This window comes from Lactuca serriola, chromosome 8 (assembly GCF_051521515.1).
Source record: "Lactuca serriola cultivar US96UC23 chromosome 8, Lser_US96UC23_V15, whole genome shotgun sequence".
NCBI classification, from domain to species: Eukaryota; Viridiplantae; Streptophyta; class Magnoliopsida; order Asterales; family Asteraceae; genus Lactuca; species Lactuca serriola.
In genome coordinates this window covers 15,200,350-15,218,551 of record NC_136415.1, presented here as the reverse complement: position 1 = coordinate 15,218,551, position 18,202 = coordinate 15,200,350, and the positions used below count along the sequence as shown (strand labels likewise).

General features: G+C 38.2%; 1 protein-coding gene across 1 annotated transcript; it reads left to right on the top strand.

Annotated features, from left to right (window-relative positions):
• The first annotated feature begins 9,501 nt into the window (after nucleotides 1-9,501).
• Nucleotides 9,502-12,186, top strand: LOC145065409 (histone-lysine N-methyltransferase, H3 lysine-9 specific SUVH7-like). Its single transcript, XM_079012405.1, has 2 exons — nucleotides 9,502-9,598; nucleotides 10,075-12,186. The coding sequence occupies exon 2, from the start codon at nucleotides 10,101-10,103 to the stop codon at nucleotides 11,484-11,486; it is 1,386 nt and encodes a 461-aa protein (XP_078868531.1). The 5' UTR covers nucleotides 9,502-9,598; nucleotides 10,075-10,100; the 3' UTR covers nucleotides 11,487-12,186.
• Nucleotides 12,187-18,202: the final 6,016 nt, after the last annotated feature.

The following is an 18,202-nucleotide window of genomic DNA, read 5'->3' as shown; positions in this document are numbered from 1 at the left end:
GGGACCTGAATCTGATCCCAAACCTGAACCTCCTCGAGTAGCCATCATCGTCTTTAATTGAAAATACAACATATAAACCATCAATAAAGAAGTTCGAGGGGATTCCTCCACACCGGACTCCTTAGAGTTTTCAGGTCTGCTCTTGTCTCAGGTATAGGTCATGTGCTTTCAGTAGTACATGCCTAATACTACCTTCCAGACCTACCTGTACCCTCCCCAAGGTCATACCTGATACCTCTAATTCACCTAACTACACTTAGAACATAACTCATACAACACAACACAAGAACATACCCTAGACTCCTATAGGATTTCTCAATCATCACATAACCAGAAACCTCAATCGACAGCGCAGGTTGTCTTATGCATGCAAGTTATACATAAATAGAATCATATAGACTGTCAAATAAAGTTTCTACCCTGAGTCCACAACCAAACAAGGAACAGGAAATGAGGCAGAATCCATCATTCTAGGGCTATGCAATCCTAAGCATATATAACTTTGAAAGCATACATTTAGCAAATAGCAGAGTCAACATTGATTCCAAAAAATATATGGCATCAAATTTTCTTAGGCTATAAGGCATCACACAAATTAGGAAATTTTATCACACAATCCCTAAAGGTATACTTAGACCTACTCTAGCATGCATTTCACATATCAACATACTAGTGCAATACATAAGAATGGTTAATTTTTAGGAAACACTTACTTGAGCTCGACCAATCGCACACATTGCACTCTCCCTTTTACTTAAGAAAAACCTTTTAATAAAATTTTGATTCTTTTTCTTTTGAAAAGATTATCAATTCCTCAGTTTGAGTTCTGACACACCTGAGGGTGTGCCCGAATCCCTCAAACCAAGGTTTTGATACCAACTTGTAACAGCCCAAAGTCCAAGTAAAATTTTTCATTTTTTTAAAAAGACATTACATCCATAAATTTTTTCCAAAATCCATTACACCTTAAGCATGTCCACTTATTAGAGTAACAATATCAGTAAGTGTGACACATAGTGGAGAGTAAATGTTGCGCCATCAAGTCGGGCCCTTCCCCTTAGTACCAGAAGTACCTGAAAACACAATTCAAACTGTAAGCAGACACTTAGTGAGTTCCCAAAAATACTACATAACATACAATCACAAAATACCATTCAACATACATAAGATTGCCATGGGCTACCCCCATGGTCTTTACCCGAGAATGTCATGGGCTACCCCCGTGGTCTGATATCCAAGTGCCATGGGCTACCCCCATGCTCTTCCATGCCATGGGCTACCCCCAAGGTCTTTCATACAAGTGCCACGAGCTACCCCTGGGGTCTTCAGACAAATAAGTGATGAGTTTTGAGCATTACAACATTCCTATGTGCACATACAACCCTATTTGATTTGGATCTAGGTTTTTCTCAAGTTATACATGCAAATTAATTTTCCAAATCAAAACCCTAATCTCGCATACAAGAAAAACGAAATCTAATCATATTAGGGTTTAGAAGAATACCTTTCTTGTTAGTAGCTTGATCTTAACCTTCAAGAGCTTAGTGCCTCAAGCGTTGCACCTCTAATCGAGTCACAAACACCACTTAGCAAAGAATGAATGGGAGAGAGGTGATGGAGGCTACTTGATATCGGCTAAGGTTCTATAAGAATGCATAGGGCCGAAACCTTTAAGCCAAGGGTCCTTTATATAGCTAAGGCTACTAGGGTTTTAGGTGGAAATCCTAATTCTCTACTTAAGCCTTAAACAATCCATGGACACCTTCTAGAAGGCCCCTTGTACGAAATCTCTATGGGCTTCCCATAGATTTTGTCCACTCCTTCTTTAGGAGTCCATCAGCCCAACTTGCAACTATCATTGATTTTCAATATCAGTCCCCTTACTTTTAATCAATTTCTTTTGATCACTAAATTAATTCCAAATCAATTTCTGATCAATACTAATTAAATAATATGATTTCTCAATTAATATATTATACTTGTAATATATTAATAAATCATTATCAACTTCTTTCTCCATAATTCATCCTATCAAATTGCTATAATAAAGGCAACCCAATAGGACCATGCTACTATCGGATCAAGTACATACCAATTATAGTTATTGGCTTAGACATCTAATCCAATAGTCTCCCACTTGGATAAGTCTAATAACAATAATTGCAAATATGACTTCAAAATCCAATTAGCAATGGTAGCTCTCAAAAGCCGTTATCGAACTCTGACCTAGTCAATGACGCGTCCTTTAGATAAGGGATCATATAATCCTCCGTTCTACAAGATATCGTATGGAGAAATACATGGAACATAATCATTCTCAATGTCCAACAACTTGTTTCCCGACTTCTGATTTGTTTGACATAGAACTTAATTGAACACATCAATTCTGTACTAACCGGGCCCGACACATAAGTCAACACAAAATCATCGAGGGGCCTAAGATATCGCTTTTACCCTCTTAGGATAAAAGGAAAAGATAAAATTTGTGTTATATGCTTGTACTATTTACTTCTCAAATTATACACAACAACACGTTTTATAACATCAAGTTACAGATGCGTTTATGCATTATCAATGCACTACCAACTTGTAAAAAACAACTCATATATCTCGATTTAAAGATTATACGATATTATCTTCTTGCAATCACTCGTGATAAATTCCATGAAGTGATTCACATGAGCGTGGGTTTAATCCAATACTTAAATCTTATTTCAGAAGTACTCATGAACGTTGCAGCAAGCCTTTGCTATGTCTAAGCACTTAGACAATCTGCAAACCAATTCATGACATTATTGCCTCATTACTTACTTCAAAGTATGATCGACTGTGGATAATTTGAATAGTTTAATTATTCTGGAAGTAAAACATGAAAAGTTGAAACAATAGTAAATAATTGACACAAGATAGTAAACTTTACTCATAAATAAATCTTCATAACTTAATCATCAAATGTCAATTACATTTACCTATTACAAGTTTCTAAAAATCTATATAATCACTAAAACTAATATTGTCCTTCAGACCAATGCTCCATGCATGTTGTAAGTGCTTAACTCTGCTCAGACCCTTTGTGAGGGGATCTACTGGATTTTCCTCTGACGATAACCTCTTGACTACGAGGAGTGCCTCTTTTACCCGATGTCTGATGAATTGGTATTTTTTTCAATGTGTTTGGATCTACCATGATCACTTGGCTCCTTGGTTAAGGCAACCGTTCCTTCGTTATCACATAAAATCTCCATAGGCTCCTTTCTGGCTGGTACAACTCCAAGGTCTCCAATGAATTTCTTCAACCATATTGCCCCCTTCGACGCTTCACTTACTGATATGTACTCTGATTCGCATGTTGAATCAGGCACGGTCTCCTACTTGGAACTTTTCCAAGTAACTGCTCCTCCATTTAGGGTAAATACCCAACCCGACTGAGAGCGAAAGTTATCTATGTCGGTCTGAAAATTGGCATCACTATACCCTGTCACTCTTAAGTCATCACTCCTACCAAGTATAAGGACCCAATCCTTAGTCCTTCGTAGGTACTTAAGAATGTTCTTAACTGCAGTCCAATGCACTCTACCCGGGTTCCCTTGATATCGTCTAACCATGCCCAACTCCAAAAGGATGGAGTGTTGGAGTCATTCGACCTTAGGGACGATGACGTGTGTGAGTCTTGTTTACTTGGAAAGATGACCAAGTCACCCTTCACTGGCACATGTGCAAGGGGTGAGGGTCTATTGGATCTCATACACACCGATGTGTGTTTAGATCCACCACATGGGACACGAACCGCTTCTATGTGACTTTCACCGACGATTATAGTCGATATGGGTATCTCTATTTAATCAAGCACAAGTCAGAAACCTTTGAAAAGTTCAAAGAGTTTAAACAAAAATTGGAGAATCAATTGGGCAGGAAAATCAAGATGCTTCGAAACGATCAAGGAAGAGAGTACCTAAGTCTTGAATTCCACAACTATCTCAAGGAATGTGAAATAGTTTCGCAATTGACACAGCCTAGGACACCGCAGTTAAATGGTGTGGCTGAGAGGCGTAATCAAAACCTGTTGGACATGGTTCGTTCCATGATGAGTCGTGCTTCACTACCTATCTCATTATGCGGGTATGCCTTAGAGACTGTCGCCTATATCCTTAACTTAGTCCCTACAAAGAAGGTTACCAAAACACCTCACGAGATGTGGACAGGGAAAGCTCCCTCGTTGGCGCATATCAAGGTTTGGGGTTGCGAGGCTTTCGTAAGACGAGAGACTCATGACAAGCTCGAACCTCGTAGTGAGCGGTGTATTTTCATCGGCTACCCGCATAAATCCTTTGGATATCTCTTCTACAGACCGAGTGACAATGTGGTCTTCGTTGCGAGGAGAGGAGTTTTCCGAGAGCGAGAACTCATAGGCTAAGGGGACAGCGGGAGGCAAATCAATCTTGAAGAGATTCAAGAGTCGAGCGATGAAGGAACCTCTAACGCTGGCGCTCAACCCGAGGAGGAAACTCCGGTTGAACCGATTGACGAATCATTACCTCTTAGACGTTCCGAAAGAGTTAGAGTTCAACCCCAGTTGTATGGTTTTCATATCACTACCGAAGGGGACACGTATATTAGTGATAGTACACTAGTAAATCTAGATGGACCTAACAGCTATAAGGATGCCATGGCAGGCCCGGAGTTTGCGAAATGGAAAGAGGCGATGGACAGCGAGATTCAGTCCATGTATGACAACCAAGTTTGGAATTTGGCTGACCATGTGCCTGGACGTAAGACGGTTGGGTGCAATTGGATCTTCAAGAAGAAGACCGACATGGGTGGGAATGTGCACACGTATAAGGCGCGATTGGTTGCGAAGGGCTTTACTCGAACTCCCAGAGTTGACTATGATGAGACCTTCTCACAAGTTGCTAAAATAAAGTCTATTAGGGTGATGCTAGCCATTGCTGCATTTCATGATTATGAAATATGGCAAATGGATGTCAAAACCGCATTCCTTAATGGGAAGTTGGCTGAGGATGTTTACATGGCTCAGCCAAAGGGTTTTGTCGATACGAAGCATCCCAGTAAAGTGTGCAAGCTTGAGAAGTCCATTTATGGACTTAAGCAAGCATCTTGCAGATGGAATCTTTGCTTCAATGAGAAAGTCAAAGAGTTTAGATTTGTACGAAGCGAAGATGAATCATGTGTGTATGTCAAGGCTAGTGGGAGTATAGTTAGCTTCCTCATATTGTATGTCGATGACATACTACTCATAGGAAACGACATCCCGACTCTGCAGGAAGTTAAGTCCTGGATCGGGAAGTGCTTCGCTATGAAGGACCTCGGAGAGGCTTCCTATATTTTGGGAATAAGGATAGTGAGAGACCGAAGTAAGAGACTAATAGGACTTAGTCAAAATACTTATTTGGACAAGGTGCTAAAACGTTTTAGTATGGAAAACTCTAAGAAGGGAGAATTATCGATCCAAAGTAATGTCAAGTTGAGTAAGACTCAAAGTCCGAGTACCGAAGCCGAGATAGCAGAGATGAGCCGAGTACCTTACGCTTCCACAGTTGGCTCGATCATGTATGCTATTTCGTGTACTCGCCCTGATGTGGCCTTTGCTTTGAGCATGGTTAGTAGATATCAAGGGAACCCTGGCAGAGCCCATTGGATTGCGGTTAAGAATATCCTTAAGTACCTTCGGAGGACGAATGAATGGTTCTTAGTCCTCGGAGGGAGTGATGACTTGAAGGTGCGAGGGTATAGTGACGCCAACTTTTAGACCGACAGGGACAACTACCGTTCGCAGTCGGGCTGGGTCTTTACCCTGAATGGAGGAGCAGTAACTTGGAAGAGTTCCAAGCAGGAAACCATAGCTGATTCAATGTGTGAATCAGAGTACATTGCAGCGAGCGAAGCGTCAAAGGAGGCAATATGGTTGAAGAACTTCATCGGTGATCTTGGAGTTGTACCTACCATAAAGGAGCCCTTGGAGATTCTCTGTGATAATGAAGGAGCGGTTGCCTTGACCAAGGAACCGAGGGATCATGGTAGATCTCGACATATCGACAGAAAATATCACTTTATTAGAAATCATGTAGAAGAAGGACAACTCGTTGCGAAGAGGATATCATTAGAAGATAACCCAGCAGATCCGCTTACGAAGGGACTGAGCAGGGTTAAGCACTTGCAGCATGCTAGGAGTATTGGGCTAAATGATGATATTAGTATAGATTAGATAGTAGTAGAAACGTGTAATAGATAAATGTAATTAACATTTGATGATTAAATAAAAGAGTATTATTTATGAGTAATGTTATTGTCTTATGTTAATTGTTTAACTATTGTTTCATTTTGCATGTTTTGACTTCCAGAATAATTGAGCTTATTAAGAATAATCGAATTATTCAAATTGTCCACAATCGTTCATATTTTGGAAGTAGATATGAATGAAGATTGTCATGAATTGGTGTGTAGATTGTCTAAATGGTATTAGACATAGCAAAAGGTTGCTGCAATGTTCATGAGTACTTATAAACTAGTTTTGAGCATTGGAACAAACCCGTGCTTGCTGGAATCACCTTATGGAATGTGATAAAAAGGGAGATCGCAAGACGATAATATCATATAGTCTTAAAACCTAGATATACGGTTTGTTATTTGTTAATTGGTTGTACATTGATAATGCGAAACCGCATCAGTAACTTGATGTTATAAAACACATTGTTGTGTATAGTTGATTAATGAATAAGTAAATGCATATAAGTCGAAGTTTATCTGTTACTTTTATCCTAAGAGGGTAAAAGCGATATCTCGGCCGCTCGATGATTTGATTTGACTTATGTGTCGGGCCCGGTCAGAACTAAATTGATGTGTTCGATTAAGTTCTATGTCAAATAAATCGGAGATCGAGAAACCAAATGCTAGACAAATTGTTCCATAGAATTGTCAGCATGATATCTAAACAGAGGACTGTACGATCCCTTATCTAAAGGACAAGATTGATTAGATCAGAGTTTGACAGCGTCTTTGAGAGCTACGATTGCTAATCGGATTATACTTGTATATAGTTGCTAGACTTATCCAAGTGGGAGACTGTTGGAATAGTGTCTAAGGCTGCAACTATATTAGGCAAGTATTTGACCCGGTAGTGCATGGTCCTTTTGGGTTGCCTTCACCATAGCAACTTGACAGGATGATTTATTATGAGAGAAGAAATATTATTAATATATTATGAGAATAATATAAGAAATAATAATATTATTATTTGATTAATATAAGTCATAAATTAATTAATTTGGTGACTTAAAGAGATTAATTGAATAAAGGGGTATAAACTGTCAATTGTATGATAGTTGTACTTTGGGCTATAAATCCCTTATGGATAATGGTGGACGATTTCTAGGGCTTAGGATAGGCTTAGAATTCGTCCAAAGGCTTATCAATTAGGGTATTGGATTGCTTAGGGCCTAAGTTATCCAATTAGGGTTTAAGGGTGAAACCCTAGGAGCCTTACAAGTATAAATAGACCCCAAGGGTTAAGGAAATCGGCACTTGTGCTTTAGAAAGAAACCCTGGCCGATTTTGATCCCCTCTCCTCTCTCTCAAATCATCCTCTTGCTAGTTGGTGTTTGTAAGCCATTAGAGGAGTGACAATTGTGACTCTAAAGCTCCAAGGACAAGAAGATCAAACAAGTGATTCAAGGTAAACTTCTAATTCTGATTTCTTATTGTTATTATACTCTATTAGCCATTAGAAGTCTTGGATTCAATACATGTTCAATTAGAGAAACCTAGATCCAAGCATTAGGGTTTGCATGTGCACATAGAAATGTTCATATGGCTAAAAACCCATCACTATGTTGTTACAAAAAATTATAACTGTCTCATACAAAGTCAGATTTAAGCGTACTTGTTATGAATGATCTCGTTTTTGCAAGGACTTCGACTTTCCTTTACATTACTTTGGCTAAAAAGCTATCTATCTCCGATTTACTTTTATGGCAGACATCTTCGTATTGGGTTAAAGGTGAAACTTTGATAAACCATCACTTCCTTATACAAAGTCAGATTTGAACGTTCTTTATACCCACATAATCGTCATCACTACTACTACGACTTTTGTTAAGACTATAATAATATTGTGTACATATACTATAAGCCCATAATATTTGTCCATAAAACATGTGCGTAATATATAAATATCATTTATATAACTCGTATCGTGTATGAAGTTTTATTTATTTATTTATGATTATCCTATTCAAGGATTTAATTGTTCGTTAAAACATTTATTTATAATTTAAAATCTTTAAAATATATAGCCCGAATTCGCGTTCGTTACATTCGATCACTTACATAGGACTAAATGTGCATATGGTTCAGATGGTCTTAATACTTATCAAAAATACATACCATGTGTAAATGTGAGTGCGACTATAAAGATGTCATGACATGAAAAGTAGCATTCCGTTTGAAATATGTTCGTTGTCACAACATGTTAATGATATAATGTTAATAAATATTTATTAATCAACTAGTTTATAACCCGTGGGAACCACGGTTATAAAATTAATTAAACTTTTATAATAAAAATTCAAAATTATTAATCAATTATTTAAAATAAATTATTAATTTAAGAGATATTTTTTTAGTTATGTGAAATTATAATCATTGATTGAAATAAATATGTAAAATTCATTTTTAATATATATTAAACATATTTTATTTGTGAATTAATGAAAACATTAATATAAAATTTAAAATTTAAATTTTAAAATAGAGAATAAATACATTGACAAATAGCATCACATTAATGAGGATGTCTAAAAAATTTAAAATTGAGAACTAATATATTGACAAGTGGCAACACATTAATTAAGAGGTCTAATATGATGATGACACATGACAAAAGAACTATTCTTTTATTAGTATAGGGATTGATTTATTATTTAAAATGTTAATAAATATTTATTAATCAATAAGTGAGATTAATTAATTATACTAGAAAATTATATTAATTATTTATAACTAATGGATAATTATATAAAATAATTTATATAAATTATATAATTAATAGTTATCTTTTAAATTCAAATAAGGAATCTTTTGGATTTCATCTCCTATATAAAGCCGTAGAGGTAGGATTAAAGAAAATGATAAACCTTTGGAACCCTAAAACCGTTAGGGTTTCAAATAGAAGGTTTCTTGTTTGCTAAGAGGTACAATGCTCATGTTTTACTTTGAACCCTAGTCATTATTTATCAAAATCGAAAGGTAAATTTTTTTCTTGTAAGTTAAGTTTTGTTGTTGATAATACATGAACAATGATAATCGGCTTATCATAGTGTTTTGTTAATTTGCTTAAGCCGTTTGTTTTGGTTTTCGATAAATAAAAAATCACAATATATATATATATATATATATATATATATATATATATATATATATATATATATATATATATATATATATATATATATATATATAATTCGGTAGAATAAATACAAAAAGCCGCCGACTTTCAAAACTTGCAACCCCATACACTCTCCCTCTCCCCCGTATCTCCTCCTCGAAATATAACCGTTTGCTCTACTGCTTCCCCCAAACCCTAGTAAGAATTTCGGCTGATATCCTCTGTTTTTAAGTGATTTATGTATCTTCGTTTCAAGTATCTTTGTAGTCTTGCCGAATCTTCATGGATTTCTTGTTTAATCTTTTGTATTGTTCATGTACCCATTTGATGAATAGTAGAATACACCTTTTGTGTATAATTCCACTCGTTCTTGCTTATTAGAGATTTTAAGAGCATTTATGATGAGTGTAATTGCGTAAATCGTATTTAAGATTTAAAATAATTAGTTTATCTATGAGAGCCAGCGGTTACATCTTCGTATAATGATTACCAACGGCTGTATTGATTAATTTTACCCTCTTAATCGTGTTTTAGGTTGTTAGTATATCTACAGTTGCAGACATAGGATTTCTTTCTTCTTTGTTTGAAGTTTAAACGCAATCTTTTTCTAAAAATATCGATTACTTATTACAGAATCTTCTTTTAGTTCAATTTTATTTTTTTTATGAACTTAGCCTCAAACTGAAGCTTCAACCTAAAAATGGCGTGCCCGGAGAAGATACCTCAGCCTGTCATATCCACAAAACGGCCGTTGGGTGATTCTGATGACTGTAAACTTGACGAATTCAGAAAAACTAAAATGGTGATGCGGAAGTATCCCCCTCATAAGATCAGAGGAGCAGAGGCAGTCCGTGATTTCCCTCCTGATTGTGGAATCTTATTGGATTCTCTTGCGAGTAAAGTAGAGAAGAATCCATTGAAGAAATTAGATAATGTTGAATCAAACATTGAGAACGTGACCTCCCATGGTAAGGATAAGATGGTGAAATCTCAGCCTTTTGAAGATAATAAACTAAATAGCTGCTTTAAACCTGAAGGATTAGGGTTCAAGAAACCTTCTTTTGGCTCAAGACCTTCTGGTAAAGTGAAATTTGGGAATCCCATGGAACAACATCCTATTTGTGGAATCATGCAAGAAAGGAAGCCTTTCAAGAAATTAGACAATGTTGACTCAATGTCAATGGAGTGTTGTAATCGTTTGGAGAATACCAAACGCAATAGCTTCAAATCTAAAGAATCAGGGATCAGCAAACCTTTTGGTTCAAGGTCAACTGGTAAAGTCAAATTTTGGGATCCTAGGATCCCATCTTCAAATGACGATAATGCCCCAAAAGCAAAAGACACCAACTTTATCGGATCACGAAATGAACAAATTAGACGTGAAAAGATCCGTGAGACAATGATCTTGTTTGAAACAATTTACACTCGGTTATTACAAGATAACGGATCAAAACAAAAGGGAGAAAAGAGAGCTATTTGGATACTACCCATGGAGGCTGCAAAGATAGTCAAACAAAAGCTAAAATGGATGAATGTTGACAAGACATTAGGTGAAATCCTCGGTGTCCAACCTGGCGACATGTTCCGATTTAGGTCACAGCTTCATATAGTAGGTCTTCATTGTCAACCACATTGTGGTATAGATTACACAAGCATTAATGAGAAGAATCTTGCTATAAGTATAGTTAACTCTCATCGTTACTCAAACGAAAGTCAATCTTGTGATGTGCTTACTTATTGTGGTGAAGGTGGTGGTGGGGGCGGGTGCTTTGGGTATAAGCCACAGGTGCCGCCTGATGATCAAAAACTTGAAAGAGGTAATCTTGCTTTGAAGAACAGTATGATTGAGAAAAATCCTGTTAGGGTGATTAGGAAAGTTTTTGGAGTTGGAAACAACAACAATGTGTTTGTGTATGATGGATTGTACACCGTGGAGCATTGTACACAAAAAAGAGGTTCAGAAGGGAAGTTGGTGTTCATGTTTGAATTGCATAGAGTGCCTGGCCAACCTCATTTTCAGCAAAGGGTCAACGCTATACCAAGTAATTTCGTTTTATACCATCATACCACCTTTCAAATGCTTTAGTGATTAACTATATATAGTTAGTTATACTTATATGTCGTTTTCTGAATTATGGTTGGTATTTTATATTTTTTCTTGAGAGTCTCTTAGCTGTAATTTTGACCTAATTTTGGCTTAGTGTTTTTCTTCGCTTTCTTTGAATCTATGTACAACTTGGTTGAATTATATTTCCTTATTAAGCAAGACTTTTAGATCTATTATAAATTGTAAAGTTGTATGTAACACCCATAAAATTCGAGCCATTTTAAAACTTTTTAAATCATTTAAAAGCAATTCAATTATTACAATTTGTTTTCAAAATAGTTTAAATATCAAAGTTCCTAGAAATCATAATCATCAATCGAGGAAGTGTACGGTCACGTCTTCCTCTTCCCGCGGTCATCCGCTGAACCTGAAACAATAAACTGAAACTGTAAGCCCGAGAGCTTAGTGAGTCGCCCCCAAAATACTCATACACACAACAATACACATCCATGAAAGGCTAACTGTCTCACAACTAACCTAACGGTCCCACACAATCCACCCATCCATGAAACTTCCACCAACCGTGTAACACAAGTATATGCTAGACATGCATAACGTTGGACCCTATAGACTTTCGAATATCCAATCCTACACTAAGCCCCAATCAGATAAGAACAATATATATAAGGCCAAATCAAACATTCTCAGGTTATAAGATCTTAATTATGTATAACCGTGATGCATACACTAAACAACTATAATAATGATGTCAATCTCATATAAAGGAAACCCTAGGCTAGCATACATCATGTAATCAGACAATTCTATCATGCAATCCCTAAAGATCCCTAGCTTAGGGGGTGTTTGGTTTAGCTTTTTAGAGGCCAAAAGATCTTTTTGAAAAAGTTACAAAAATTCAGGATTTCCTGACTTTTCCAAAAAGTTGATTTTCCTTCTTTGCAAAATCCAAAAGTAGCTTTTAGAAGTTTTTTGTCAAACATCTTTTGCCTATGATCTTTTTCTAAAAGAACTTTTGGCCATTCAAAAGCTAAGCCAAACACCCCCTTAGTACTAGCATTCTGTTCTAACATATCACAATATCAAATAACCGTATGGTATTCACACGAGTGTTCCTCTAATTCACTCAAATCAAGGTTCTGATACCAATTTGTAACACCCATAAAATTCGAGCTAATTTAAAACTTTTTAAATCATTTAAACATCATTCAATTATTACAAATTGCTTTCAAAATAGTTTAAACATCAGAGTTCCCAGAAATCATAATCATCAAATCGAGGAAGTGTACGGTCACGCCTTTGCCTTCCCGCTATCATCTGCTGAACCTGAAACAATAAACTGAAACTGTAAGCCCGAAAGCTTAGTGAGTCACCCCCAAATGGACACACAACAATACACATACAATAACGAACAACATATTATGAGTTCAATCATCCATCGAGATGGAATACCCTAGGCCTTCAACCATCGGGTTGGAATGCCAACATACCGATACACTTCACATAACACATACACAAATAACAACATATACTAGGTCAACAGCTTTACATACTGAATTACCCCCTGGGCCCACATTGTGAATCTAAATTGCCTTCCGGGCCCACAACTCACATCTGGATTGCCACCGAGCCCACAGTACGAGTCTCCCTCTGCTCGTATCTGGAATGCTCCCCGGTTTGTTGGTTACCGCACGGAGCAGTATCACCTCAACCCATCCCTCATAATATGTCGACATATAACACAACTAATGCCCATTCAGATCTACTTCCCAGTCCCTAACTGGAGTATTACCCGATCCAGGAAGATTAATCCTTTGAGGCACTCCGAACTGATGAGATCACCAAGATCCTCTGTACTCCATCCGATCTCTAATAACAACTTCCGATCAAACCAAAAATACACCGGAGTCTTCCACCTACTCCAGCAGCATGTTAATTACTTGGGGACAGACCTGTTGATTGCTATAGTATAGCAACATACTCAATACTCGCACATAGATCTACAAACACATACAGAGTCTTCAGCATTACTGGACCGCCTCACCAGGCCTTCAGTCTATCTGAACCACTCTCAGAACCTTATGTCTGACTGGTACGCCCCACCGACCTTCAGTCTATCTGAACCGCTCTAAACTATTGAGCATCTCCCTGGACCACCTCTCCTGGTGATCCTTCCCATGCAAACTGTTCTCACCCACTTGGGGTTCCGAACTCGTGACCCATTCCGTGGACTCTAACCCCGGCCTAACCTTTAGGCCTCATGTTGATCGTTCACCCTCTCGAAAATCTATGGTCTGTTCCCTGACCCGCGTGTCTACCACATATGATAAATAACCCGCACACCCATGCTGAAAAGTACTGTCGAGCCCTGGCGGCTAACAAAAACCCTTAATCTCTCAATCCAAAAACCCTCATAGTTGAGCACACCCTCGACCGAATACTCGAACTGAACTCAATTCCTGACTAGAACTCCAACCTGTTTCCCCAACTTCCGTTATCAAGCACCAAGAAGACGTGTTCCTTATGCTGGGGAGTTTTACCGAACCCTCAATCAACACAATCCTCAAACCAAACAGTCATTTGGGCATCCATTCTCCCTGTCGGGTTGTGAAACTTATTCCCGTTTTGACACCTCTCCTGCTTCTGCATCCCGGGCTAGCTCTCCCCCACTTAGATTTGATTAAGCCTTCATAATACATGAAAATTGGAGGATTCTAAATCCTTCTCACTTCCCAACAATCGATCCGATGACAACTAACTCTTTCTAAGTAGTGCTCCATTAGTAGCCAATCCCAATTGATCACACACTTCTAAGAACCAGATGAACACTTCCTGAACACCAGTGAAACCGACCATCACTAATGCTTGAGTGACCCCACACTCAAGTCCTGAAGACCAAAAGATAGATGCTCCAACTAATACCTCGGCGACGAGCTACTTTCCTTAGCGCTTTTGTCCGTCTATCACTAATGGTTGCTAAAGCCACTGAATCCTGACACTGCTGAATAACCCTTCTGTGGGACCCTATCCGCAAACTTCCCATATAATACCCCTTTTCCAAAGGTGCTCTAAACAAGTTTCCCACTCTCGGCTCTAAAAATCATTCTCTTCAGGGTTCGTACACCAACTCACTTACCTGCTCAACGTCTACAGCTAAACCGTAGTAACTGAAACAGCCCCTGTCCTGAACCGGGCTACAGCTACTCCCAAGACATAATCTACGATCCAAAAAGTGTAATAGACCGCACAATCAATACTTACCGTCCGATACAAGAGATCCAAGGCAAACCAGACCTCACAAATTACTTATGCCATATCGACCCACCTGCGCTAAAATAATGTTGCCTATCCTTGCAACCAACTGACCCTGAGTTGGAATACAACCTGATCCTGGGGTCACAAGTCTGCTCACTCCTTCGAGCTCGAAAAACTGAGAGGGCACAATCCTTGCCCTACAAAACAACAACCCAATCCATCAAATAACCACTCCACTTCCAGCTGCAAAACCCCAGCTGAACATAATCATCACTCCTTTCCGGAGTCCCTGCGACTCACATTCCGGCCTCTAGCAAACCCCCGAGCCTCAAATCTAGAAACTCATATGCTAGCCTCTCCTGCTCAACCCGCGAAAATATAACGAGTACAGATCATTTTCCTGATCCCAGATAACTACAACCCTCTACTCATCAGAATATGTACCAGTAGCAAGTCCCGGTACTGGAAAGCTCAACCAGCTCCTCTCCCTACCGTCGTTACAGCTGTTGAAGCTGCTGCAGCAGCCGTCTCAGCAATGGCTGCATGGCGCTCAACAAAATACTCAACCATGGCGGTCTTGAACGAACCAATCATCTCCCAAATCTGTCTCCGAACGATCTCGATCACCTCCTCCCGGATAATCTTCCTAACATGATCCTCTGACAATACTGGCCTATCCTGGCTGCCAGCTCTCGATCCTGATCCGAATCCGTTCTCAAAACGTCTCAAATAATCCATACCATAACATGGGACCAACTTCCAACTATACCCCAGGGATTGTGACTTCCTTTCTACGCGTATGGGTCCTGTGCTTTCAGTAGTACGGGCCCATACTACCTACCACACCTACCCATATTTGTCTCAAGTATCATCAGTCATCACAACGTCCTAAAATACATACACTTGGTGGTCGCTCAACCTCACTCCTAAAGGAAGGCTAACTGTCTCACAACTGACCTACCGGTCGCATACAATCCACCCATCCATGAAACTCCCACCAACCGTGTAACACTAGTGTATGCTAGCCATACATAACGTTGGACCCTATAGATTTTCGAATATCCAATTCTACCTTAAGCCCCAATCAGATAAGAACATAATATAAGGCCAAATCAAACATTCTCAGGCTATAAGATGTTAATTATGTATAACCGTGATGCATACACTAAACAACTATAATAATGATGTCAATCTCATATAAAGGAAACCCTAGGCTAGCATACATCATGTAATCAGACAATTCTATCATGCAATCCCTGAAGATCCCTAACTTAGTACTAGAATTCTGTTCTAACATATCATAATATCAAATAACCATATGGTATTTTGGGGTCTACTTACTGGCTCTAGCTGATCATATACTTCGCATCCTCTTTTACTAATTTTGAAAATCATCTTGAAAATCTTTCCTTGATTTGAGACTGGATTCACACGAGTGTTCCTCCAATTCACTCAAATCAAGACTCTGATACCAATTTGTAACACCCATAAAATTCGAGCTAATTTAAAACTTTTTAAATCATTCAATTATTACAGATTGTTTTCAAAATAGTTTAAACATCAGAGTTCCCAGAAATCATAATCATCAAATCGAGGAAGTGTACGGTCACGCATTCGCATTCCCGCGGTCATCCGTTGAACCTGAAACAATAAACTGAAATTGTAAGCCCGAGAGCTTAGTGAGTCACCCCCAAATGGACACACAACAATACACATACAATAACAAACAACATACTATGGGTCCAATCATCAATCGGGATGGAATACCCCAGGCCCTCAACCATCGGGTTGGAATGCCAACATACCGATACACTTCACATAACACATATACAAATAACAACATATACTGGGTCCACAGCTTTACAGATTGGATTACCTCCTGGGCCCACAGTGTGAGTCTGGATTGCCTTCTGGGCCCACAGCTCACATCTGGATTGCCACCAAGCCCACAATACGAGTCTCCCTCAACTCGTGTCTGGAATACTCCCAGGTTTGTTGGTTACCGCACGGAGCAGTATCACCTCAACCTATCCCACATAATATGTCGACATATAACACAACTAATGCGCATACAGATAATCACATAATACTACAAGTAGTCCTACACATCCAGACTTCCAGTTCTTTCAAAACTTTTCTTTCATTCAAGTTGTGTTTTCAAAAAAGCCCTAGCCTTCGTTTTAGCGTCTGGCGACTAGAGCAGCCAACAATCGAACCATTGAAGCAAGTGAACAACCATCGAGCATCGACTCCGTCGACTGGAACTCTGGAAGGAAGCTCTCAATTTTGGCGATTCTGGATTCGAGCATCGAGCATCTTCGTCTCAGGTAAGGTCTTTTTGTCAAATTTCTCTTCTGGATTCGACCATTCTTGTAGTTTTTTTTTTCAATTTCCTCTTCTGTTCTTCTAGTCGACTATGTTACATATTTGGTTGAACATATCTTTTCCAACAATGGGGTTACCAACACTTCGAATCTCCTGTATTTTATCTTGTTATTTTGTTACTCTGGTTCTTGTTTGACAATAAAAATGATTACTCTTTCATGATTAAGCAGGACTTACACATATTGGTCATTATTTTTGTTCAATATATGATTTTTGTCGTTAAAAACAATCTTACTGTATTGTATCATATTTGTATGTGGAAAAGTGATTACTTAAGGAATGGAATGGTCCATTCTATGGAATTGAAAAGGCTGTTTGTGTTGCTAGATGGAATGGAATGGATCATTCCTAAATGCTAAAGGCATCAAGTTCCTTTCATTTATTAATTTCCATTCCTTAAGGCTTAAGGATGGTTGTTTTTCATTCAATCATGCAACATGTTTCAGTTGTTAATTTCCATTCCTTAAGACTTAACCAGTTTTTCTATCTTATTATCTAATATCAACACACGGGTTTATCTATTATAATTCTCATTTTCTAAAAAAAATAAGAAGAGAATTTTTTTTTATTATAATCTTTTTTTGTTTTGCAACTTACCATGTTTTCACCAGATTGGGTACTAACGTAATATGTATTTCAGCATGGCTACTAATGAAGGTGTAATTAATGTCGATGATCAACAAGAAGATGGAGTTGAAGTCCCACGTGAAGGTGATATTGAAGAAGAAAATAATGCAAAACCTAAGTTACAGTCCATTGTATGGCAGCATTTTCCATATGTTAAAGGCGCCAAAAAAGCAGAATGCACACATTGCAAAAAGGTTTTAGCTTGTGGAACTAGATAGAATGGAACCTCCTCATTACTCGGTCATCTATTTAATACTTGTAGGCGCAACCCCCTTTATGAAGGTAAAGACAAAGATGCAAAGAAACAAACAAAATTAAGCTTTAAGCCAAAATGTACCGAGGCGGGTGGGTCTTTGGCTAAGCATTCCTTTAGCCAAGAGAAGTGTAGATTGGCCCTTGCCAAAATGTGCATTAAAGACAATCGACCGTTTAACATTGTTGATGATGAGGGTTTCAATAAAATTCCCTAT